Source organism: Octodon degus, unplaced genomic scaffold (genome assembly GCF_000260255.1).
Source record: "Octodon degus isolate 3935 unplaced genomic scaffold, OctDeg1.0 scaffold00036, whole genome shotgun sequence".
NCBI classification, from domain to species: domain Eukaryota; kingdom Metazoa; phylum Chordata; class Mammalia; order Rodentia; family Octodontidae; genus Octodon; species Octodon degus.
In genome coordinates this window covers 15717411-15743256 of record NW_004524612.1, presented here as the reverse complement: position 1 = coordinate 15743256, position 25846 = coordinate 15717411, and the positions used below count along the sequence as shown (strand labels likewise).

General features: G+C 42.6%; 1 protein-coding gene across 1 annotated transcript in view; it reads right to left on the bottom strand.

Moving 5' to 3' along the window:
• Window positions 1-25846, bottom strand: part of Msra (methionine sulfoxide reductase A) — a 216479-nt gene that overhangs the window by 106428 nt on the left and 84205 nt on the right. Inside the window, exon 2 of the mRNA XM_023714633.1 lies at window positions 2501-2605. Coding sequence (XP_023570401.1) covers window positions 2501-2605 — 105 coding nt within the window. The remainder of the gene's footprint in view (window positions 1-2500; window positions 2606-25846) is intronic.

Below are 25846 nucleotides of genomic sequence, written 5' to 3'. Positions count from 1 at the left end.
AGGAGGAGGAGGAGGAGGAGGAAGAAGAAGAAGAAGAAGAAGAAGAAGAAGAAGAAGAAGAAGAAGAAGAAGAAGAAGAAGAAGAAGAAGACAATGACAATGACCAGATAAAGCTGTCACATTATTGAACAATGTCAACGGCTCAGCTGTTATTCCCAGATTCACACACTGAGGTCCTAGCCCCGTACCACAGAATGTGACTGATTTGTAGTTTGACTTTTTCAAGAAGGTAATTAAGGTAAAACAAGGCCATTAGGGTGGCATGGTTTGATTGATTTCCTTAGAAGAGTAAGAGACACACAGAGGAAGGACCCCATGAGGACTTAGACTGGCCATCAGTTAGCCAAGCAAAAATGCCTCAGGTGGCTGGCGACACCTTGCCCTTCACATCCAGCCTCCAGAACAGTGAGGAAATGCATGTCTATTGTTGAAGCTGTTGAGTCTGAGGCACTTTGTTACTGTGGCCCTCAGAAACTACTCAGACAGTAAACCAAGGACTTCCAAGAGGTGACTGGGTGAAAACTGGAACACAGTTGAAGCAAATGTGGTATGTGAAGTGGGGGAGCACAAGACTGTCTTTGAGATTCTGTTTACATTTCCACACCCTCCAGCAAGATTTAGGGCCCAGCAACCTACGAACTGATGCATGCTAACAAAGATATGATGGAATGGGTAGGAAGTTAAGAGAGGTGAAGACAGAAAAGTCAATAGCAGATGACACCCTTTGCGAAATTCTGTGGGGACAAAGCCTTGGGAGATGCTACCTAGTTATCCAGGCCACAGACACAGACTAGGGCGTCTATGGCTGCAGACTCAGCTGGGCTCCTGATGTGTGTCTCCACTGATAATTTTGGAGCTCCCAGCACCCTGCCCTGAACTTGGGCTTTGCCAGTCAAATGGTAGAACATCTGCCTTATCTAATGGAATATTCACCAGCACGAGCTCCTGCTGCCACCACTGTGAGATGATACACGCCAAACATAGCACCCTGTCCAAGTCCTCAGGCCTACCTTGCTCGTGTGTTTTGTCCTGTGGTCCCAACTGGGGTGGCACTTGTACCTTCTGGTTATAGTGTTCTGGTCCCTGCAGTCCTCCACCTACTCTCCCACCTAGGAACTCACTGCCCTGTCAAAGCAAACATCATGGCAATGCTGTCCTGGCCTTTCTCCTAGACCAGACCTCTGGGTATCAGCCACCTTAGTGGATCTGCTTGTATCCCAAAGCTTGACCCTGCCCACGCTGTTACTCTGCTGTGCTTGCCTTTGCCCTGACTTCTGCCCTCTGACACACAGCCCTGACATCTGGTGGTTCTCAGAAACAGCACTCATGGGGCCAGGGAGATGGCTCAGTAGAATAAGTGCTTGCCTTGCAAGTGCAAGGGTCTGAGTTCAATCCCCGGTTCTGCGAAAAAAGAAAAAGAAAAAGAAAGAAAGAAAAAAGAAAGAAAGAAAGAAAGAAAGAAAGAAAGAAAGAAAGAAAGAAAGAAAGAAAGAAAGAGAAAGCAAAAGAAATAGGACCTTTGTGCACAGTCCAAAAATATTAATATTTCCACATAACAGCTGCCCCCTAACCTGTGTTGATGGGGCACAGTAAGATCCAACCATAAGCATTATACACATTTGGAAAGAAACCATGTCTGCCTCTCAAGAAGCAATCAGCATGGCATACATACAACATAAAAACCTGGTAGCCAAGGAAAAGAGTTGGTAAGAAGACTGCTAAAGGAAGAGGGTCGGTGCACAGTCACACCTGTGCAGGACTTCCCAGTTCACATGGCTCAGAATATCAGATCATCTGGGCAAAACAGCACTTGTAAGGTGTTAGGACGAAAGTAGGAAATTGCTTCATTACTGGCTATTCCAACGATATCTGACAACGTGAGATTGTTCGCTTATGTGTGCATTCAAATAAAATTTCTGTCCACCTTTGTGCATAGTCCAAATATATTAATATTTCCACATAACAAATTCCAAGGAGACAAATGAAATATTTAAATAACCCAAGCATTGTGGACCTATAGAAGATTGTTTTTTATCTTTATATTCTTCTTTTTTAAATCACCCACAGACATTTAAAAAAAAAACCTGATAACGTCAAAGGATGAGAAAGGCTAAACTTCAGGAAATAAAGGAACCATAAATCAGGAAAACTTTGGAGCTGCTAGAAAGACACTTTAATTTTGTAGACAAAAGACTGCATTAAGGAAGAATAATGCAATAATCAAAGGTGAACGGATCTCCATTGTCTGGCAGCTTTCTCTGTGGGAATTTTCCCACCCCTGACAGCTGTGAGGGGGGAGGGGCACCGAATGTGGCTGTGCCTTTCTTCTCTCACCCCTTTTTCTCCTCAACCCCTCCTCTTCTCTGTCAATAAATGTCTGCAATCATATTCTTGAGCTCCTGTGTGATTTCAAGGTTCATCTCTTCCATGCAGCTCAAACACTAATTATCCCAGCTGTAATTAGTAAGATAATTAAATACTGGCTCACTCATCACTCTACCTTGGGTCGGGTCGTGATTCTCCCAGAAGACCTTGAGCAGTTCCTCAAAGCTGATGCGCTCTGGCTGGTACACAACCCTGATGACTTCTGCATGGCCAGTTTTTCCTTGAAAGAAACAAAATGAACAACTAAAATTTACAGGCAATATCAGTTTATTACAAGGTATTCATTCTCAGAAAACCAACATATGAAAGTGAAATCTTCCCCTCTGAGGGAGGCAGCAGCGTGACTGGACTCCATCTGTGGCTCTTATCTTCTGTTGCTGCGGTCCGTTCTTTTTGCAGAAGCACAGTCACCCTCTAGTGAGCTTCCAGGGATGATTTCTTCACTGTCCATTTATATATTTTTAAGTATGGGAATCAAACTTGGAGTTTTGTTTTGCTAATCTCACTCTTACGAAATCTGACAGACCTAACCCGACAGCGCTCAAGAAAGGCAACTCTGCAAAGCAAACAAGCTGGATTTTCCTCATCACTCCACACTCCGTGGAGTAAGCACCACTACACCAGAGTGAGGTGGGCCCGATCGAGGAGCCCATAAAGGCAGCTTGGACTCGTTCACATTAGATAAATTAGTTAGTGGAGAGACATACTTGCTGTGCTGCTAACACTGAGGCAAGGGTTAGATTCAAATACCCAGCAGGGTAGTAAGTGTTTTCTCAGCCTAATTCCTCTCTGTGGTAAATAACAACTGCAGCAAAAGTCTCTGCAGAACCCACGGGAACAGGCTGACTCTTGGAGGGTGTCCTGAAGATTCCACAGTTCAAGGAAATAGGAAATTGCGGTACCACTTGCAACTCGAGTTCATGCCCTTTTCTATTATAGTCTTGGAACTTAGGAAATAATAGATTCCTCTATCCTAACATCATCTCTACATTTAAACTTATTTTTTATTCTTTTTTAAAATCACCTTATGTTTAGTGCAGAATTTGCCTCACCCAAAGGGAGGCCCTTGAGAGGTTATATCCAATAGAAATGGGGCTTTGAGGGCTGGCCAAATAGCTCAGCGGAATAAAGTGCCTGCAAGCAGGTGCAGGGGCCAGGGAATCCATCCCTGGGCCTGCCATGCCAGCCCTGCCCCCGGGGTGTGCTGAGACACAATTGAGACTGGGTATGGTGGCACATGCCTATAATCCCAGCTCTTAAAATAGGAGGATCACCATGAGTCTGATCTAGTAGTAAGACCCGGAACATCTTGTAGACCCTTTCCTAAAATACAAGAAAAAAAAGAAAAGAAAAGAAAAAGAAATGGAGCTTTGTCCTTGGAAATCATATCTAGTAGATAGATCCTAGGAAATCATATCTAGTAAAAGCAGGGCTGTCCACATTGGCTTTTAGGACAGGGCCGTTATGCCAGGCAATCTTCATATGTGGACTGGCCACACTGAAAGGTCTGGGGGAGCTGGGGTAGAGTGCTAGATGATGTGCTGTTAGTCCACTGGAGACCAGAACCATAATAGAAATGCTGGACACCAGAGCTTATGCCAGGTTCTCTGGTGAGCATTCCTCCCTGGTACTGTCACACATGGACGGCAAGAGGGTCACATGTCCTGGATCCTTGGAACCTCCCTCTGCCTCTCTAGCAGACTGTGAACTGTATTATTTCCCTGTAATAAATTATAGCCAAGTGTGTTCCAGCTTTTGGTGGGTTCTGGCAGTTCATCCAGCAAATGACCAAGGAGTCTGGGCACACTTTGCTCTTTAGTTTACAAAGTGTTTTCCCCACATTGTTTTTCCACTTTTGCCCTCAAAACTGTCCAATGTTACACACATAAAAGGTAGAAATCCCCTTTTTACAAACGAGAAAGCTAAGATAAAAATGTTAGATTTACCTAAGGTCACATAGCTAGTGCATTTCTGGGTCATAATTTGAGGAGCACAGCTTCTGACTTTTGGTCCAGGATCCTCCTCAATATATCAGGGACAGAATGTGGCACTTAGCATGGAGGCCCTGGCTGTGGGATCTGCCTGGGAGATTGGTGGACAACACTTCAATGTGTGTCTGAGTGGGTCACGAAAGCCTGGGCTTGGGTCCAAGTCTTGTCCTGGCTCCTTCCTCTCTGGCACAGTCCCCTACCTCTGTTTTATTGCCACAAACAGCAGCTTTGGTCCTGCACATCTTTCCTCCACATTTTCTCTGCCTTGGAGCCAGGCACTCATAGGCTGAACTGTGAGCCAATTTAAGCTGTCCTTCTTGGAGATGTAGGGGTCAGGTACTATGTTCTTGCAAAAGGAACGCTGACTGATGCCGGGAGCAAGGGGGAGCAGCAGGAATACGAGTTCAGAAAAGGAAAGAAATCTCTTCATTATCCTTAATCTTTTTAATACACAAATTTTTTTCAGATTATAGAAGCAATATTTATGAATAATATAAAGCTTAGAAAACATGAGGGAAGCATAAAAAGTGAAAATGAAAATCACCCATATTCCTGCCACATAAGACTATAAATATTTTTACGCATCTCTTTATGGATGAATATCAGATATATATGCTCACACACTCACACACACATACACATACACAATTTGTTCAATCATAATACCGCAAGCTTTCCTTCCCAGCATTTTGTGAGTACGTCCCCATGTCATTGAAATTTTTAGAAAACACCATTTATAATGACTGCATAACACTCCATCAGATGGTTGTCTGCTTACTTATTCAGTCATTTCCTTGTCATTGGACATTTAGACTGAATCCTATTTTTAGCCCTGAATGTAAATATTTTTCTACACTTCTGACGCTGCCTCAAGCCATTGTTGTATAAGTAGAATTTCTAAATCAACGTTTATAAACATTTTTAAATTTCCTGATGCCTGGTGCCAGACTGCTTCAGAAAAGTTGACTCCTTTTCTTTCCCCACCAGCAGCATGTGGGGTGCCAGTCCAACCCACTCACTCAGTCTTCAATCCTTAGCAGCTTATAGCGGGAAGATGGCGCTCTATTGTCTACTTTCAAATGAATTGAATTGCTAGTAAAGTAAATAAATTTCATGTTCATGAGTAAACTTTCTTCATTCTCTTAATTTTTGTTATGTCCCTTTTATATTGAGTTATGAGTCAATTATTATATTAATTTTTATTAATTGGTCAGTCTATATGATTTTAATTTAAATATGATAGCCATTTAAGTTAGCATTTAAGCAGATTATATGCTAACAGATATGAAAAGGATGATGGAGGGCTCAAGAAGGTACAGCAAAGATAATAATCATGTTATATAAAGTCATTTTGATCTGCCTTGAAATCTTTTTTTTTTTTTTTTTTTTTGCGGAACCAGGGATTAAACTCAGGCCCTTGCGCTTGCCAGGCAAGCGGTTATTCTCCTGAGCCATCTCCCCAGCCCCTGCCTTGAAATCTTATTTGGTTATTTGAAATGCTTAAATGAATGATTCAGGCTGGGGAGATAGCTCAGCAGTCTAAGCACCTGCCTGGCAAGTGCAAGGACCCGAGTTCGATCCCAGTACTACATGCCATGCCAGCCCCAGAGCCCCAGGCATGCCATGCCGGCCACCAAAATCAGGCGTGGGAGTGCACACCTATAATCCCAGCACTGAGGAGGCTGAGAAAAGGGGATCACTACAAGTCTGAGCTGCGTAGTGAGTCCCTGTACCAAATGAATAAATAAAATTTTTTGAAAACCTCCAAATGAGTTTATTTGACTACATAAGCATTAAGACTTCTTGAATATTAAAAAGGGCCACAATATGTACAAATACACCATATATATTTAGTATGAAAAGCAGTAAAATCACTTGCAAAATATAAGCAAAAGATGTAAGCAGAATATTCACCTAGGTGGAAAAATAAATGTAAATCAACAAGATATGTAAAATGCTCAACAAAAAACAAAGAAATTCATATTAAAATATTAACATCTTTTATTACATTTTATAAAGCTGCTTAGAAGGATGTGGTGTTATTGAGGACAGAGTGAAACTGGTGCCCTCACTTGGTGTGTGACAGGAAATTAGAATGTCACCTTAGAGAGCCCATGGCACACGTGGTTAGAGCCTGGAAGACACCAATTCACCCAGATAGAGTGACTCACAATCTGCCCCAAAGTTATAACCCTCAAAGTTACATAAACACACACAAAAAATCCACAATGTTATTATAATAGAGGGTACTGTAAGAAATCCAAAGTCTAACAAAGAAGAAAAAGGTGAGAGTTACATGACAAAATATCATGTAACTATTAAAATACTGTATCCTCACCATAGCAAAAGTGATTACTATTGATTGAACCCCAGTGAGATGGCAGGCCTGTCATCTACCTGATGCTATTTAATGTTCACAGCAATTTTCCCAATTTTTTTCTATTATGATAAAAATCACATATAACATAAAATTTATCACATAAGATTTTAACAATTTTTAAGTGTTCAGTTCAGTGGTGTTAAATATATTAGTTTTTGTGTAGCTGTCAATATCATCCATTTCTAGACTTTTTCACCAGACAAACCTGAAAGTCTATGCTTAGTAACCACTGTCTCCCTGTCTCCTTTACTCCTGGCCTCTGGCAACCCCCATTCCAATTTCTGTCCTCACAAATGTCTCTACTCCGGGCCTCATATGAGTGAGATAATACAGTATTTGTATTTTTGTGACTGGATCACTTACCTTGGCATAGTACCCTAATGTTCATCCATGTTGGAGTGTACATCAGAATTTCCTTCCTTTCTAAGACCTCAGATGCTTGTGTGTGTGCTCTGTGCGTGCACCTGTGTGTGCTGCATTGTGTGTTCATTCATCCACCTGGGAACACCCCACCTCTTATCTACTATGAATAAAATTGCTGTGAACCCAGGAATATTATTATTACTATTATTACTATTATTACTATTATTACTATTATTATTATTATTATTATTATTTGTACCAGAGAGTGTACTCAGGACTTTGCACTTGCAAGGCAGGCACTTATGCCACTGAGCTATCTCCCTGGCCCCCAGGAGTACAAACAGTACTTACAACAATTTCTGCAAGAAACAAAAATTTCCTCCTATTTTACAAGAAAATTTTTCTTCCCATTTCACAAGCAAGGAAATCAAAGCCTCCCCACAAGATTTCTCAAACAACACTGCCCAGATAGTGAGCAGCAGGATCCACTCACAATGCCACCAAGTTCCAACTGGAGCTAAAGCTTGGACCCATTCTGTGATCCCATGTTAAGGCTCAAATGGAAAAGACTAGAGTCACCAAGAGAAAGCAAATGTCACAGGGACAGTGGCCCAGATGAGAAATCACAACTGGGTGGTAACTGATACACAGGCTGTCAGAAATATTTTTAAGGAGTAGGATCTTCTTTAGTTACAGCAATATGGAGTCAGGAAAGATTTCCAGTTCCCAGCAAACACTTCCAGAAATTATTGCCAGAGGCATTATTAAAGGCTCCTGGGTGTCTAAGAGAAAATACTATCATTCAAATTCAAGATCTATTTGCATTGACAAACAGAGCAGAGATGCCCTTGCCAAACTCACCTTTAAATTTCTTTACTTTATTTCTCCAAAGTAAAAGAACCTGTGTAAAAATACACAGTGCAAATGATCAAAAGGATTAAGGGACTCAGAACCACTTATGGAAATGCCCACGTTTCACAGAAACTAGGCAACGTGACAGGCTAATTTCATTCCAGAGGCCAATCTGCAAATACTGTCTTGTGCTTCCAGAGATAAAAGGCCATATCTTAAAAATATTTCGAGCTGTGTCTTCACATTCCACCGTGCAAATAGCATGATAGATGCGATGCGCAAACACACTCGTTAACAATTCACGCAGCTTTATAGGTGCACTGGCACTGCTGCACCAAAATATCTTGAAAGGAAAAGTGGAAAGGATGAGTGTTCACTCTGAGCATCTTGCTCTGCTGCCTGATCCTGCCGGCTCAGAGAAAGGGAAGGAACACAGAGAGGCCGATTATGGGCAGCCATTCCTTCTGAGACAAAGTGCCCCCAGGCCAGATAACTGGTGCTCCAGGTACAGACTGCCCAGGGCCACCCAGTCAGAGGAAGCACTTAGGCACTCAGACTGGCAGCCTGAGTGTCCAGGCAGGCATCCTGGCCACTTAGCAGCTATGTGGTCTTCTCAAAGCGCTCTTCTCTCTGGACTTGGGCTTCCTTGTCTGCAGCATGGGGTCAGTAGTACTTACCTAGGAAACTTTTATGGTGGTTGGTTCAATAATCTGGGGTTACACTTAGAGGAGTCTGACACATCAAACATGTAAGAACTCATCCAATTCTAGCTTTATTAATGATAGCATTATTAGCATTGTTATGATCACCAGCCTTGCTTAAATTTCATGATTTTTTGAGTCTGGGAACCTGTATTCTTGTAAGACTTCTCAGCAATTCTTAATAGTAGCAACACTTTGAAAAATTACTGAGCTAGAGAGAGATCATGGACTCTGTTTGCAGCCAGCCCTCAATTTTGTTCTCCTGCACCTCAGCACTTGCTGTCTGCACAGTCAGGAGGCCCAGGTAGTCCCAAGGCCCTAAGGAAGGGAAGCAGGAAGAATGGCTGGAAGGAAGGGAGAAAAGTAGATAGAGAAGGAAGGAGAGAGGGGAAAGGGAGGGGGAAGTTAAAAAGAAGGAGAAGTGCAAGAATGAGGAAGGGAAGGCAGAGGATAGAAGAAAGGACATCACCCTTTATCCATCTGGGAGGTGAATGAGAAGGATGTGGGAGAACAGGGACATGTAAGTCTTTTCTTCACTAGCAGGAGGTCACTCTCTGCTAGCACTAACAGTGCAGATCACTACCCCACAGTGTGGCAATCATGATGCTTTGTTCAAGCTTTGACAGGCATTAGCCAAATTCATCCTCACAAACACCCTGAGACAGGTAGTATTATTACTCCCACTTTTGGAGGAAAAAGCTGAGATATATACCTAAAGAAATATGTCCAAAGTCAGTCAGTCAGTGAGGGAGCCTGGATATGCGCCCTGCTAGGATGGCTCGCATTCCTGGAGAAGGACAGCATGACTAGGAGGCTACAGGCAGGATATGAGTGTCTGTGAACATCAGAGACATGCAGGGGACATGGTCCTGGCCATCAGAGACATGCAGGGGACATGGAGAGGCCAGGGGTGAGGGCAGAGGGGAGGGCACCCTCATGGGGCGAATGTCATGGCAAAGGCCAATGCCATGACAGGCTGGAATCCCAGGGGAGAGGAAAGGCTAAGGTTCAGCCTCCTGCTGCAGGAGTGTTCCTTGTGCCCTTTCCTGTAAGAGCTTCTCAGCTGCCCACCACCATGCTGCCTGCTGCCATCAAGAGAGAAGAGCTGCAGTCCGCAGCTGTGGCTACCGCACCCGGGGCCTTGCAGAGGGCTCCTGGATCCACCACATAATGCAGCATCAGAGCCACCGTGGGAGGCTGTCAGGATCACCATTAGGACAGCCTCCCTTTCTACCTTATGCTAGGAAAACCATGGCTAAGCACTCATGAGCGACTGAGATGACCCAGAATTTAGCAGAGTTCAAAGAGCCACCGTCCCTGCTGTCTTTCCTACACTTGGCCCCTGCCTAGGACCCCAGAGCCCTGGCCCTGCACCCAGACCTCTAGCACTGGCATGAACCCAGCCTTAATTCGCCACACCCTTCCTGACCTGGGCACAGTCTGCACCTGCACCCCAACTCCTATTATCCCCAGGTCACAGTGCCTCTCTCCAGCCACCTGCAGTCAGGGCTGACCCTGCACCCTAGGTACCTTTAGGGCCTGCCTCTTCCAGGAGGTTCTCTGAGTATGTGACCTTAAGAAGATGTGATATGCATGGGGAGCGGGGGGGGGGGGACACAATCTGCATGATCTAACGGGATTGGCTTTGCTCAGAGCAGGGCTCCTCAACCGGGTCATAGATCACCCACAGGTGGCTGTGAAGGGCAGAGGTGATGTATTAAGCAGCTGGTACACAGAGGGGACTCACACAATGGTGATGCTTCCTTCCATACCTGCTGGAGAAGCCTCTCCTAGATCCTCCCCTTTGGGATCAGCTCCTGCAGGACAAACCTTGAGTGCATAGTTTTTAAGCACCTGTCAGTCCCCCATGTCCACAGTAAGCTTTTGGGGAAAATGAACTATACAGCCCACTCTCTGCAGCCCCTGAGGATCAGGCACACAAAGGAATCCCAATCGATACATGTAGATCAGAGGACTCACCACACTGAGTTTCCCTCCACTCACTTGGCCTTCATTTAGACAGGGATCCATGAAGATCCCAGTGTCTCTTCTTTGCCTAACAACCAGTCCCTGAAGTGCAGCCAACACACAAAAATTGGATGCCTTGTGGGGTTTATTATAGGATTTGGGGAGTGTCTATACTGCTCTGCCTCAAACTCCGCAGTCTACGAAAGTGGGTACAGCACCACCCAGAGAAAGATATTAGATATGACCACACTTTGACATCTTATTTATTCATTGACTTATAAACATTTACTGAATGTTCACTAAGTTCCATGCTGTGCCTGGTGTTGAGGATTTAGGGTGACAAATGTTAACACCATGACAATGAAATCCTCTCCCACAGGCATTGCCTGTAGTCTGCGTCTGGGTAGGAACAGCTCTTCAAAATAAAAACACCCGGTCTATTTTATTTACCCTACAGGCCAAAAGGAGGGGAGAAGTGAGCTGTGGTGGAGTTTTTCTTTTTTCATTAAATAATAACCATTCCTCAACGCCCCTCATCTTTTCGCTGCCAACCAGACTCGCCCAAACTGTGAAAACAAATCAAAGAGCACACAGAAAGATCCAGGTGTTTGAAGGAAGAAGAGGGAGAGGATGGGTGAAGAATACTCCCCTTTCCCATCCAAGATTCAAAACACTACTTTTCTCTTGCTAATTAACTACAAAGAGGTACGATGTCAGCTCAGTTTCATCTCCAGCTCCTGCAGAAAGAAAATGTGATTTCCAACAATGTACTCATTATAAAAAAAAATCCTAATACAACAAAATTGGATGCCCTGTGGGGTTCATTATAGGATTTGAGGAGTGTCTATACTGTCATTTTATCTTGGCTTCTTTTTTTCTTTTGTCTCATCAGTCACTTAAAGTGTCCAACAAGAAATGTAAGCTTTAAAAAGCATCCTATTGATTGAAAAGTAGAAAAAATACTGCCAGAGCAATTGTGTTGGATTTCTTTTTGGGAGGCCCACCATGAGGAGACATGCTGGGGAATTTATAATCCACTGCACATATTTTTATGGACACAATGTTCAGAGAATAACCTCTCAGTGGAATGCTATAATAAACACGGTTGAATACTTGATCAAGAAAATTCTTTAAGAAAGCAATCAGGTAGGGCATTAATGCCTAGTGCCACTCCAAGCTTCCTACTGCTATGATGGGTAACTAGTAGGTAAAAGTTGATAACTAGTATATGCAAGAGAAGCTCACTAGTTTTTGAATGCAGTCTGCTGATGGAAGAGGCTTTCACTGCAGAGAGCCAGTTTTTCGAGACCATGAGGTATACGAGGGGTCAATGAATGGGGAGTGCAGTGATTCCGTGTATTTTCCAGATCACCACAAACTCCTACTTCACCATGAAAGAAGCAGGCATGATAAGAGATTAGCAAAACAAATCTGCCAGGTATGGATCTCGGTACACTATGGCCATAAAACAAACACACTTTTAATGAGTGGCCAAATGAGTACTAACAAAAGTCTTGCACACAGAGAGAGTATGGCTCCAAAGCTACTAAATTACACCAAGCTTGAAATGAGGCCTGCGGGTGCCTTGTCACCAGTACACTACACCAGAGCACAGGCTCTCAGTCCATCCTCTGAATGGTTTAAGGGATTCTGAAACACACCCTCCCACCTACCACTTGACTGCCCACAAGAATTCTGATCCAGGTGATCTGGGCAAACCCTGGGTATGTGCATCCCACAAACCCCTCCTTGTGCTTCTGGAGCAAGGTTAGGATAGGAAACCATAGATTTAGGCATTTGAAATATGTGGCTCTGTCTAGTGAAAGGAAACCAACAGAAGATTTTTTACAAACAAAGTCTCAGAAATAGAAGGGTCCTGAAAGGCCATCCTGCCCAATGCTGTACTGTACTTTCCCACTCTGTGACATCCAGGCGACCATCTCAGGAGAGGACACACTGGTTCCTACAGCAGCCCTCCTGGCAACACCCTGCCAGCTGCAAATGTCTGTCCCTGTGCAGTCGCATCTGCTTCCTTCTGCTCGCTGGTGCAGGCTATGTCTTTTGGAGTCCTTCACTTCTCCCAGTGGCTTTTAAGAAACTCAAGGTCTGGGGAATGGCAGAGCAGTTACAAGGACACTGACTTTGGAGACAAAGGGCTAATCTTGAGGGCACACACTGCCCAAGAAGCCACTTCGCTTCTCTTAGCTACAAGTCACTCGCGAGTATGCTTGGGGTCCTACTCTAGGCCCCATCAATCTTAGAGAGCATGGCTGTGAGCATTAAAGACTTGGAACTTGCTGGCAACAATCAAATCTATGTATCATTATTAGTAATTTGATCTATGTACTATTATTACTATACACTAAGGGTGATTGATTAGCTATCCATAATGGAATTTTACTATAAACAGAAACTTTCAGATATTTAGGGTTGGGGCTAATAAAACCAGAACAGCATGGTCTGCTCTCAGCTGAGCTTCTTTGGATAAACTGTAAGGGGAGGGTTTCCTAAAAGTGTCTGTGATACACACGCTTAGAAGAGAGCTAGGGAATCCCTGAAATCTCATTAGCAGAATGATCCAGAAGGATCACCTAGAAGAATGACTGTGATCTATTTAGATGTCTAAATTCATTTACTAAATATGAATGTCATCTAAATATTTGTTTCTTTATTTATTTTTATGTATTTGGTACAGGGTCTCACTATGCAGCTTGGACTCGTAGCAATCCTCTTGTTCTCAGCCTTCCCAGCACTGGGATTAAGGTGTGTACCACTGTCGGACTCGGTGGTGGGCTCAGTGGACCTGGGGACATTCATTTAAATACTTTTTAAGAAAAATGGAACTAAAAACCTAGTGCTTAGATGTGGTTATAAATTAAGTCCATGTGGAAATATTATTGTTGGTGGTCTGAGAAAAGGCTTGGCTCTGCCAAACCACTCAGTTTGAAAGTGAGATTTCAAGTTCGATTCCCAGTAACAAAGAAAAAAGAAAAAACAAAAAAAGGAGAAATACTCAGTATCCAAGAACGAGTTATTTTGTGAACAAACAAACAACAACAACAACAAAAACCCTAGCACCCTTATCTCAAACAGACAAACAACCAAAGCTCAGTAACTTTATAACCAACTCTGAAAATAAGGAATAGTAAAGCTTTTGCATTTCTGCATAGTGCCAAACCAGCTAATTCTAGCAGTTCAGCCTACTATCTTAAGAGTATTTGCACTGATGGTGGTATTACTTCCAAAGGTAAAAAAGTTGAATCTTGGGAGACAAAATGATCTTACATATTAAAATGGGCCATACATAGCTATTACATACATAAACTAATACATACTATATCTATGATATTAAAAGTTTTAATTTTTATTTTTGATAGTGGGAATCAAACTCAGGATCTTGCACTGGTCAGGCAGGTGCTTGTGTCACTGAGTTTATCCCCAGCCCTATTATAATAAAAGTGAATGGCAGAGGAAGATAATTAGGAAACAAATGTTTAAAGAAGCTCCTTAAGGTGACTATAATTTTTTAAAGATTGAGACACACTGGCCTAATTGATTCAATTAGTCCATTGGTATAATCAAAATGGTGACAAAGCCAGATACAACTTCATGTTCAATCCTGGGTGAGCTTGTAATATAATCTACCAGCCAGCCACAGGGCCGATCCATTCCACAAGCTCTCACAGAGCACAGAACATGCATGGCCTCTTGAGTACAGCGAGCATAACAATGAACAGGACAGCTCCTCCTCACCTTGAGGTGTTCACAGTCCAGGAGACCACAGAGCAAGTTCATGGGAATTTCCTGGGTAGGCATAGTCCGAGGGGCAGGGGTGCTCAGAGTTCGAGGAGAGCAACTCTGACAAGCACCTAACCAGTATGAGGGGACAGAGAAGACTCTGCCCCAGTGGTCTTGACACTGAGCCCTGTTGTATCCCTGAATCTTTCTCAATCCCACACATGAAGCACATCCAGGTGGTCCAAAACAAAAGCATTAGGCTATCTGCTTTGGCCTGTTACTTTAACTGCTCAGGGAAAATAGGCTATAAGCAAACATTCATCCCCCCAGGGTGCTAATATAACGCATATCACGTTAGAACAGTGCATGCATCAAAGAGGCCCATAGTGTAACTAACAGCAGCAGCCCCGTTTTGGACTCAAGATAGCTGGTTCCCTATGGACCCAAACTCTGCACTGCACATTTTCAACTTTGAGAGGATTAGTTACTCTGTATGCTGACAAGCGTAATATATTAGTTGGTACAATCTCTCCATAAACCATAAAATGAATTCACATGCATGAATTATTTTCCTCATTGTATTATTATGTCCATTTTACAGATGAAAAAGTCCAAACTACACTGACTCAATTATTTCCTTAGCTCAGGCCATTCCATAGGTAGCAGAGCCCAGTAGGTTTAAAGCAAAGTTTTAATGTGATCTTTGATTCCATAATCACACACTCTTTCCCCATAGACATCTGAGTTAAGGGTAACTTCTAAATTATTTTTACTGATGGCTTCCTCTATATCTAAACTCAGCTGTAATTAGACTGAGAGTGAAATCTTTTAGCCCTGATTAGTAGGACTTGATGACACCCAGTAATTGGCTTAGGAGCCCAAAGACAAACCCTGAAGAGCACACCAAATGGTTTCAATGAAGAACCGCTGGAAATTGTACCAAAGACATTGGTGTCAATATTTATCTTGGGAGAATTACTCAAGTTCCTTGAATCTTAGGTCCTCACCCACTTAGTAATTATAATAAAAATGCTATAAAGGCATGCTAAAGGATTACACTATAACACACACACACACACACACACACACACACACACACATTTAGTTACTTATAAAAGGCTCTAATAATTTTCTCTGCATGTTCTTTCTGTCCCAGCCTTATGAGATAGGACTTCATTAAATATGAGCCATGATTCTTGACTACACATAGAATTAGGCATGTGATAGAAAAGATTCAAGGACATAGTGTGATACGCTAAGCCTGCCACTGAGGGACCAACAAAAAACACCCATATCCTGAGTCAGAAAATGTGAGATGCCATAGGGTGGTATAAGTAAGCTCTCTGGGAGTTTAGAAAGAAGGAGATGGAAGATTCACAGAGGAAAAGCATGAAAATGGGTGCACTTTAGACATACAGAACTGAAAGTGAGGTTTTAAGATGGTGAAAATGGCAAGCACTAGGGCTTGCCACAGGTGGAAGAATGCACTATAGGTAGATGGTGACCTAAAGGGACTGACCCACCCCACTCGCCCTGCAGACACAGCATCCAGGGCCACCACACCAGGACACTGCACTCCCCTTCTGCTCCCAGCTGCTACTGTGTCTGTTCCCAAACTTGTTCTGACCATGTACTACCAAAAATAGAAAAAGTACAAGAAAAAAATTGAGCTTCATTTCTATTAACACTAAAACAAATGCCTTAAAAACACTCAATTCAAGGAAGTTATTTAAAAAATAGTATTAAAATATGTGTAGGCAAGACTGCTACCAATGATCAGGAAGGCTGGCTGTCAAAGGCTGGGAGGAGGTGGAATGAGGAGTTGGTGCTTATGGGGGCAGAGTTTTGCTTTTACCAGAGGAAAATAATTCTGGAAATGGATTGGGGGGATGGCTACTGTACAGCACCAGGAATATACTCACTACAGTGGCGCCCCCTTGTTATGGGAGGCACACTCCATGACCCCCAGGCAATGCTGGAAAAGGCAGGTAGCACTGAATCTCACAATACTATGTTTTTCCCACACATATACAGCTATAATGAAGTTGCTTTATAAATTAGGCACAATAAGTAATGACCAACAATAACCAAATGAACAATTAATGTACTATTCTAAAGTTGCCAGCATCACTGCTTTTGCACTTTGGAGCCATTATTAAGTAAAATAAGGGTTCCTTAAGTAAGTACTGTGACAGCCAATTTTACTATCTGACAGTCAAAATGGCTAGTAAGGGACAAGTGGCGAGTAGTGTGCATAGTGAGGACATGTGCGCAGAGATGACCACTGCCAGGGGGCACAGAAAAGAGGGACAGTGTGAGACTTCATCGTGCTACCTGAACAGCATGTGATATAACACTTGGGAACTGTTTATTTCTAGAATTTCTTATGTAATATTCTTGGGCCACTGTTGGCTGGAATAACTAAAGCCACAGTAAAACCAAGGATAAGGTGGGGACTACTATACCATCAAAATGTATATGTAACTAAGTTGGCAATGCTTGTGTTACGTGTATTTTACCATAATTAAAAAGGAAAAAAATCTGGGGAGGATATCATGCAAATCTAGATAAATTCAATACAAATTGCTACATATGTATATTTAAATTCTCATTTAATGATAAAGGCACCAAAATGACGATGATAATAATAATAGTGCAAAATACAGCAGGTCTTTGCACGAGGCACAGCTCTAAGTGGCTTACAAGTCAACTTATTTCATCCTCCTACTAAGCCAGTGAGGGAGATCATTTTATGACAACCATTTTTGAAGATGAAGTCCGTCAAGCACAGAGAAGCGCAAGGGCATGATCAAGTCCACAGTGCCATCAAGGAGAGCATAAGGCCCCTCCTGGTAGCCTCCCCACAGCACTGAAGGGGCTGAAGGGCCCCAAGGGAAGGGCTCTGGCCAACAAAACGTAGGCCCGACTGGTAGAAACTACTGGTGCAAGCATATGCATTTATATTCTTAAAAATTACAGTTTCTGTAAATATTTTTAATTGATCCATTCTCTCCTCCATTGATTTTCTTATTAAACAATTATCATTTGAGAAAAACAGTGGATATTTTTACTATATGTGGTTCATCCCATAGAAAGCAGCCCTATGCATTTTTTACGAAAAACCACTTCTTTTTTTTTTCTTTACTTATTTTTATTTTTTGAGAGAGAAGAGGAATGAGGTTAGTCAAATTAAATCTTAAGTCTTATCCTCAGCAGATGATAGAGACTTTCCAACAAGAAATATGAAAGCAATCTGCCTTTCCACATTTTTGTTGGAGAATTCATCCTGAATTCCAGGATCAATGCCAGAAAGTGAGTTGATAAGAGCTGCATTATTTCAAGATTAATTTGGCAGCCCTGTGAGGAGCATTTGGATGGCACAGGGTGTGGAGACAGACACTGGTTCATGGTCATCCGCATCGTCCTCAGGACACAGGACAGACTAGAAGGTGCCCAGGACCACTTTGGATGCTTCTGTCACCTGCGATTGCACAGACAAGTAGGCTGGGTACCGAAGGGGTGGAGAATGGCCACCTGTCTCCCTGAATGACAATTATGTCAGCAAACATAAGCATCACTCGATTTGCTAATGCTAGAAAACACTGGGATAAGTGAGTTTTATTGTTTTCACCACTATGGAGGTCAGCATAAGTAATATTCCCTGACCACCAAAACAGCAATGAAAATAAATTCGAAGTGAATTTTAAAATATAAATCCCAAGCTTTGGATCATTTGGTACTGCTGATCTCTGGCGTGGCCCTTCTGCAAGCAAGCTGTGCACAATGCTACTGCTAGATACTCGCTGCAGAGGTTGGGGAGGGGAAAAGGAGGCTGGAAATGGAAAAGGGGCTGGCCATGTGCAGAGCTTGTTGGTTTTAGTGGTTGGAAGGCTTGTGATTAGTGCAAATTATAAAGTATCACTTTTCATTAGAAAGGACGAGCGATTTCTTTCTGCTCCTGATGCATCTGTGACATGCACATGCTATTGTACATAGGAGAGTCGTGAAACACACACTGTTCACAGCACCGCCACTGAACAAAACTACATCCCTCCACCTTACAGAGAACACTTCAGAGCAGCCTGAACAACCTGAAAAGTAAGTCCCATATTTCTTTGTCCCTTTATCTAAAAAGCAGGGAAAATATAATTAGAAATGTGGCTAAGAAGCCTTCACTATTGTGCTTGGTGATAAGCTTCAGATGTTTGGATCCCAGCTCAATAATGGCCATGGTCTTGATCAGCGCCTGTCTACAAAGCAGGCTTCTGCTTCACAGACAGGGTAGGGTCAAGGTTTCTGGCACAGAGAATAAAGTAGAATTCCCCATAGAGGAGCCACTCCATAGAGCCCAATCTTTGTATAGATTTGATAGTTTTCCTGTGGAGCCCACACCAGCATTGTCTCTTACAGACAATTTCTTACCTCTAGCACTACCTAGGGTGGGCGCTATGGGGTGTGTGTGCTTCTGCAGTCATGGTCTTTGTATTGTTTATGGGTGCAGAACATCAGCCGGCCTAAGCCAGTCCAAGGTGTGCACGCTCGTGAGTAAGAGCTGCCTTGCAGTCAAGGCCCGGCCACCTGGGCTGCTGCCTGTGATTGTCTGAGAGGGTGGAGGTAGAAAGCGACATCCATGGGAAGCTTCTTCATTCGTCTTTGTTAAATTAACTCTTTCTGATAAACAAGTTAAACTTTGTTACTCAACACTCCCAGCAGGGGCACAGGGAGAAACAGAGGTAAGTGGTGAAAAGAAAAAGAACTGACACACATTTAAAGCCGTTGGGAGCTATTTATTGGTGAGTTCAGTAGGAAATGCTTTTCTTTAGCAACAAATTTCCCAACATCACATACTATATAATTTATCCATTTGAAGTACACAACTCATTGGATTTTAGTATATTCAGAATTGGACAAATAGCACCACAATCAATTTTAAAACATTTTCATCACCCTATGAACTCTTCAAAATGATAAGTAAAAGGAATAACAGTCCCAACACATTCTACTGGTTGATATAATTTAATGTTAAATCAGACAAGAAAAGTAAAAAAAAGGATAATTATAGGCCACTCTCATTAATGAACTAAGCTGCAGATTCCAAAATTAACAGCAATCTGAATTGATTGCTAATATATCTGATTGTTGATAAGTAGATATCAAATTCTATTTACAATGCATTTAAAAACTAAAGCTTCATGCAATTTAGGTTTACCCCAAAACTGTAATAAAAATCATGCTCAAGAATTTTTCATGAAAGCTGATTCTAAAGTGAATGGAAAAGGGGCTGGCCAGATAGCTCAGCAGACTAAAGTGCCTACTTAGGCAGAGCGCAGTGGCTGAGGTACGATCCCCGCCACGCAGTGCTGCCCCGCCCCTGGAGCGCGCTGAGAAGGCAGTTGAGACTGGGCATGCTGGAGCGCACCTTTAATCCCAGTGCTTGGGAGGCTGAAAACAGGCGAATCACTGCGAGTCCAATCTACATAGTAAGACCCTATAGGCCCTGTACTAAATACAAAAAAAGAAAATAAAGAAAAAAAAAATAAGATGAATGGAAGGACAAAGTCCTAAGAATGGCCAAGACTTTCCTGAAAACTAATCAGAAAGACTTGCTCAACTAAATATGCAACCACTAATTAAGATAGTGCTTTGTGCAGTAATGGATAATTAATAAGCTACAAGCAAAACATGGAAACCAGGGAGAGACCCGTGCTGGTAGGAAAACTCAGTATGACACAGAGGTAACACAGGAGGTCCCAGAACAACCAACTATCCAGCAAGACAAAGGCAAAATTAGATAATAAATAAAGTAGATAATTATCTAATAAAACCAGATACTGAGATAATAAACAAAAATAAATTCTATTTACAAGAATATTTTAATGTAAAGGCAAAATAGATTTGTCAGTCTGGGAAGGTAGCTTGGCGGCTTAAGCACCTACCTGGCAAGCACAAGGATCAGGTTCAATCCCTGGTACCACATGCCATCCAGCCCAAGAGCCTCAGGCACACTGTGCCAGCCACCAAAATCAGGAGTGGGGGCCCAAGCCTATAATCCCAGCGCTGGGGAGGCTGAGACAGGAGGATTGCTATACATCCAAGCTGTGTAGTGACTCTGTACCAAATAAACAAAAGATTTTTTTAAAAAATAGATTTGTCTTTTAGAAGCCAACAGAAGGGATGTATTTATGAGCTTCAGTTCGCAAACTTTTTCTAGGCAAGATACAAATGGTACAAACCACAAAGAAAAAGACTAATAATTTCAGCCGCTCTAAAGTTAAGAAATTGTGTTCATCGAAAGTTTTTTAAAACCACCAAAGATAAGAAAAATATTCATTACACATATAACTGTCAAAGAATTTGTCAAAGAATTAGTACCCAGAACACAGAACGAACCTGAAGTTAGAAAGAAAAAGACACAAAAAGCCCTCAATAGAATAATTACAACAGATATAAATACGAATTTCACAGAAGAGAAATAAGAGTGGCCAACAAATATACGAAAGTTGCTAGTAATCAAGAGAATGCAAGTTGAAACCACAGTGACATGCCACTCCAAGCAAAAACTCTGTACCCCTGCTGGGTGCAGCGCCTATGCCTATAATCCTAACATTTGCAGGAGAATCACCATGAGTTCAAGGCCAGTATGGGCTACAAAATGAGTACAAGACCAGCTTGAATTGCACAGTGAGACTCAGGGAAAAAACTGCTGAGAGAGAAAAATAATTCATGCTAGAACATATGCATGTATAGTATGGCATTGTTTATAATGTGGTCCAAACTGAGTAATATGTTGCTTTCATACACAAGCATGCAGCAAGCCCATACAGCAAAGGCGAGGAACAGTAAAGGAGCAGAGTGGCTACTTTTGGGAAGAAACAACAGGATCCAGCGGGGCAGGGGCTTGCCAAAGATGTCACTGCCATGGGCCAAGTTTCTTCAGCTGAATGATGGCCTCATTTTTACTAGGTTTTACAATTTAAAATTCAATTATGCATACAATCCTTTTCATGGAACCAATATCTAATTTTCCTTCAAAGCAAACAACTATAATATCCCTTGACTATCCTACATCTTATATCTATTCTTAATAAAGAAACTATAGATATTAACATTTATCTTTCATTTTAGAATAAGCTGTTCCAAATATCTTGCCTAGCCATCAAACTTTAATTATACATACAAACCCATGAGTTAATTACTAATCTGCTAAGTTTTCCTAAGTCACACGATACAAATCTAGAAGTGAAAATGATCCTTTTTAGAGCACACCCGTAACCCCGGCATTTGGGAGGCTGAAGCAGGAGGATCACTGTGAGCCTGTGCTAGATAGTAAATGCAAGGCTAGTCTCACCTACACAGCAAGACCCTGTTTCAAAAACAAAACAAAACAGAACGGGAAAGAAAATGGTCATTTTTAATACAGAGGTTATATTTTTTTCCTTCTCCATTAAAATCTGCCCTTTTTTCCTGTTCTATTAAAACATACCCTTCAAAACCCTTATAAACAAAACCTACAACATGGCTTGGAGGTTATGCACTGAGTGACTTTCAAAAGGTCTCTGCCAGGAAGTTAAATATGATTGCCTTCTACAGCAAAGTTGAAAATGAACTAGAAATGTAAGCCATAGTCAACGCCTTCGTGGGATGACTGGAATGACTACAATCAGAGCCAGACCTGGGGGTTCATAGCTGGGAAGTCCTGAGAGGGCCTCAACTCTCTCCCCTTCTTGCCTTGCACCTGCTTCACACCAGGACTCCTGGAGGGGAGGTGGGGCGTGGCTGCTTTCACCACTCAGCCTAACTCTGACCTCTCTTGAAATGAGTCCAGAGAGAGAAGAGATAGTGGACAAACTACCCAGATACAGCGTGTAGGTAATACTTGCACACTGCTGTTACAGGATGAACTGCCCCCGACCAACGAAAGGAAAGTCCTACTGCTGGAGCCCTCACCTGCAGGAATTCAGAATGGAGACAGGGCCTTTCAGGAGCTAAGTAAGTTACATTAGGGTGTGCTGTAATTCAACCTGGGAGATTCCTCTTAACAGAAAAAGATTAGGATACAAACATACATGGGGTAAGTGGATGAAGACGCAGGACAAAGACGATGGCTGTCTATACATGCCTGGAGAGAGGCTTCTGAGCAAAGTAACCTTGATGACACTTTCATCTTGTACTCCCAATACCCAGAGCTAGGAGAAAATAACTATCTCAGCCTCTGCAGTCTTGTCTAAGTCATCCACACTATGGTAACTGTCCTGCCAGTCTGAGCAGCCCCACATGTCTATATGAAGGTTGCCTCCTCAGAATGTGGCATGCCCAGGCAAAGCTCCTTGTCTTCCTGTGTTCCCCTGGTAACTGTGTAAACGTGTGTGTGTGTGTGTGTGTGCGTGTGTGTGTCTGTGTGCATGTGTGTGTCTGTGTGTGTCCCTCTGAGGTCCTCTGGTCACTGCTCCTTTGAATTGGATATGCCCTCTTCTTTCTGCTCCAGTCAAATGCTCACAACTTCCACTGCCTGCTCCCAATGGCTGGCCTTCCTGTAATCCACCCCATAGGTTTCTGTGGTAGGGTTCCTTTGTTCCTTCATAAGGTTACTTTGAGAGATAAAAGATCCCTTGTTAGCTTTCCACCACAAGGCCCAACTCTAGAAGACATACATCTTTCCCACACAGCTGAAAGTCAGCTAGATCCCAGTCTAGCTGTGTTCCTCTCTCCAACACTGGCAGGAAGCTCTTGACATGGGCAAGAAGTACACACTCATCTTACATTTCTCCAAATTCCAGAAGCATGTGCTAAGTTCCTTGCCCCCCTTGAAGCCTCCTTTACTGGGCTGGAAGCAAGGACAAAGCCTTCACTTAACAAGCTTAGGTGTTGAGCATCATTCTACGATGGCTTCTCCATAGAAATCTCTCTCGCCTCTTCAAATCCCTCTGTCTAGTGCTGGTATTAAGAGTTCTGCAACCTCCTAGAATGTCCTACCCAAGTGGCCTGAAACCTCATTACAGAATGCAAACCTTGGCCTCTTCTCCACTGTTCCAGGCTCAGGGAAAACTTGAGTGCATAGAACCCCTAGGTTTACTGTGGCCTGCCCCCTTGAAAATATGAAGGGATCCATTGGTAGACATTACTGGAGGACTAAAGCCATTTGTAGGCCTGACAAGGGTCTATCCATCTGGGCTGGCTCCATAGTCTTCTCACCATCTGTCATCCAAATGATTTGTCCCCACAGCTGTTCCCCATTTTCCATGTAACAAGTGGAAGGACCACTCTGGGATTCATTGGTGGAAGAACCTGGAACTCAATCTTCCAAAAGCTTGGAGCCGAGTTCTGTCCTGCCTTTGAGCCTCAAGCATGTAAGCCCTGAGAATTGCCTGCTGCAGCTAATCAACTGCCCCTTACATTCTAAACGCTTTGGTGCTGGAGAGCCTGACTGAGCTGGAGTGCATGCTGAAACTTAGGAAGACAGATCACAGTGGATGAGTTTTTATTAACTTGTTGAACTATTTTAAAACATACTTTACTGTGTGTAGGTATAACGGCTTATATGTAGATGTCACCTGAAAACCTTATGAGCTCACAGGTGGGGCTGTGGGGAGATTAGATCATGGGGTGCTACACCATCAGTGGCTTCATCAGTCAACGGGTGACTTTATAACTAAATGTGACATTGGCTGGTGATGATGCAGGCCCCTGTAGGCGTGGCCCGGAAGGGTCTATTTCCCTCACCCCTTCCCTTAATCTGTTTCCTACTTTGAGCTGCTGTCCTCTACCATACCCCTGTGCCATTCTGTTCTGTCTTGAAGCCAGCTGACAAGATCTAAAATGTGAGGTAAAATAGAACTTTTCTTTTCTTAAGTTGAGGATGTCAGTTATTTTTTTCCCAGCAACTAAGACAGTGAGGAAATATTCAAGGCTACAAGACTACATGAGCCGTGCACTCCACAATTAAGTCCATCTTCCCTCTCTGCCAGTCCTTCCCATCCATCCTCAAGGGAACCTTTCCCAGCACCATTCCCACACAGGCCCGACACTTCACATCTCCCCCACTCCCCCACGCCCAGCTGCTGGTGGACCCTTCCTGCCGCCAGGCCAGCCAGAAGCCACCTTCCACTGCTCTGAAGTGCTGCATCTTCCACCTACATCACCTTCAGGCCTCAGCACTTTCTACCTTAAATCAGTTATCTTCTTTGCTCTGTTAAATGATGAGTTACTGAGTTACTTGAATCACATGAGAGTGGTGTCTTGTGGAGCTTTGTTCCCTTTCAGCATCCACACGGACAAGTATATAAAATGCACTCAACAGACAAGGAAACAATATTCAGGTACATGTGTGTATTTTAACAATGTGCAAAATTTATTCTTTGGTGATGGAAAAGACTGACAAAGAAGGTTAAGTTATTCACTTGACTTCTAGGCTTGACAATTATAATTCTTGTGTTTGTTTTTTCTGAAAATGAAAGTATGATTAGAAAAAATTGTAAAACTTGGCATGTCCTCATCAGCAAGTCATATCTTGGTCAAGTCCACTATAATAAGTAAAATAAGCTAGATCATCTTATGGTAATATTTTTCTTGTGAGCCTAGCATTTATTGTGACCAAGATTTCTAGCTTTCTTTTATCTTAACTTTTGTGTAGTAACCAGATGGAATACCCCAACGTCTGTACAGCTATCTACTCCTCTTGCAAAGTCTCAGAAAGCATAATCTTTAAATGTATGCCTCTGAGGATCAAACTTCTGTCACATTTTAAATTTTTTATTTTTGATGGGACTGCTTTTAGTGAATATCTTCAATGAAAGAATTAAGGAACATGAACCTTGGTTTATGTATGAGATGAAACTCCAGTGAAGGAACAAGTCTGAGGTTTTCGAAACATGCATCTACATCACCATCCTGCAGGGTCCACCAAGCAGTGTCACATGGTTTAGCTGCCTTTTGGCCACACCCCATACTTTCCTTCTACCATTCAGAGCAGGTAGTTAGTAGCTGCAGATAGGCAGCATTCCTCTGATGGGATCAGGGATGTCTTGACTGTTTTGATTCTTACTGATAATTTCAGGATAATTGAGGTTTAGAGATAGGCATGCAAGACAATTCCAACAAATAGAAGGGGCCACATTTTAGGGGACTTATAGAAAGTTCTTCACCTTACAAAAGACACAAAATTGGAACAATGACTCTTACTGAAAACGAACATTAATGTTAGAAATTTGATAAAACTATGGCAGCCATGCAGGCCAGTGAGGGACACTCTCAATGCTGAGGATGACAGAGTAGAAAGATAAAAACAAAACTGTTTATTTATTTATTTATTGTGGATATTGAATTAATCATCTTGAAACTTCTTGACTTCTAATGTATCAAAGTACACATTCATATTCTTTTTTTTTTTTTCTGGGCATGGTACTCTGGACCTTATGCTTGCCAGGCAGGCACTTATGCCACTGAGCTATATCCCTGACCACATTCTTATT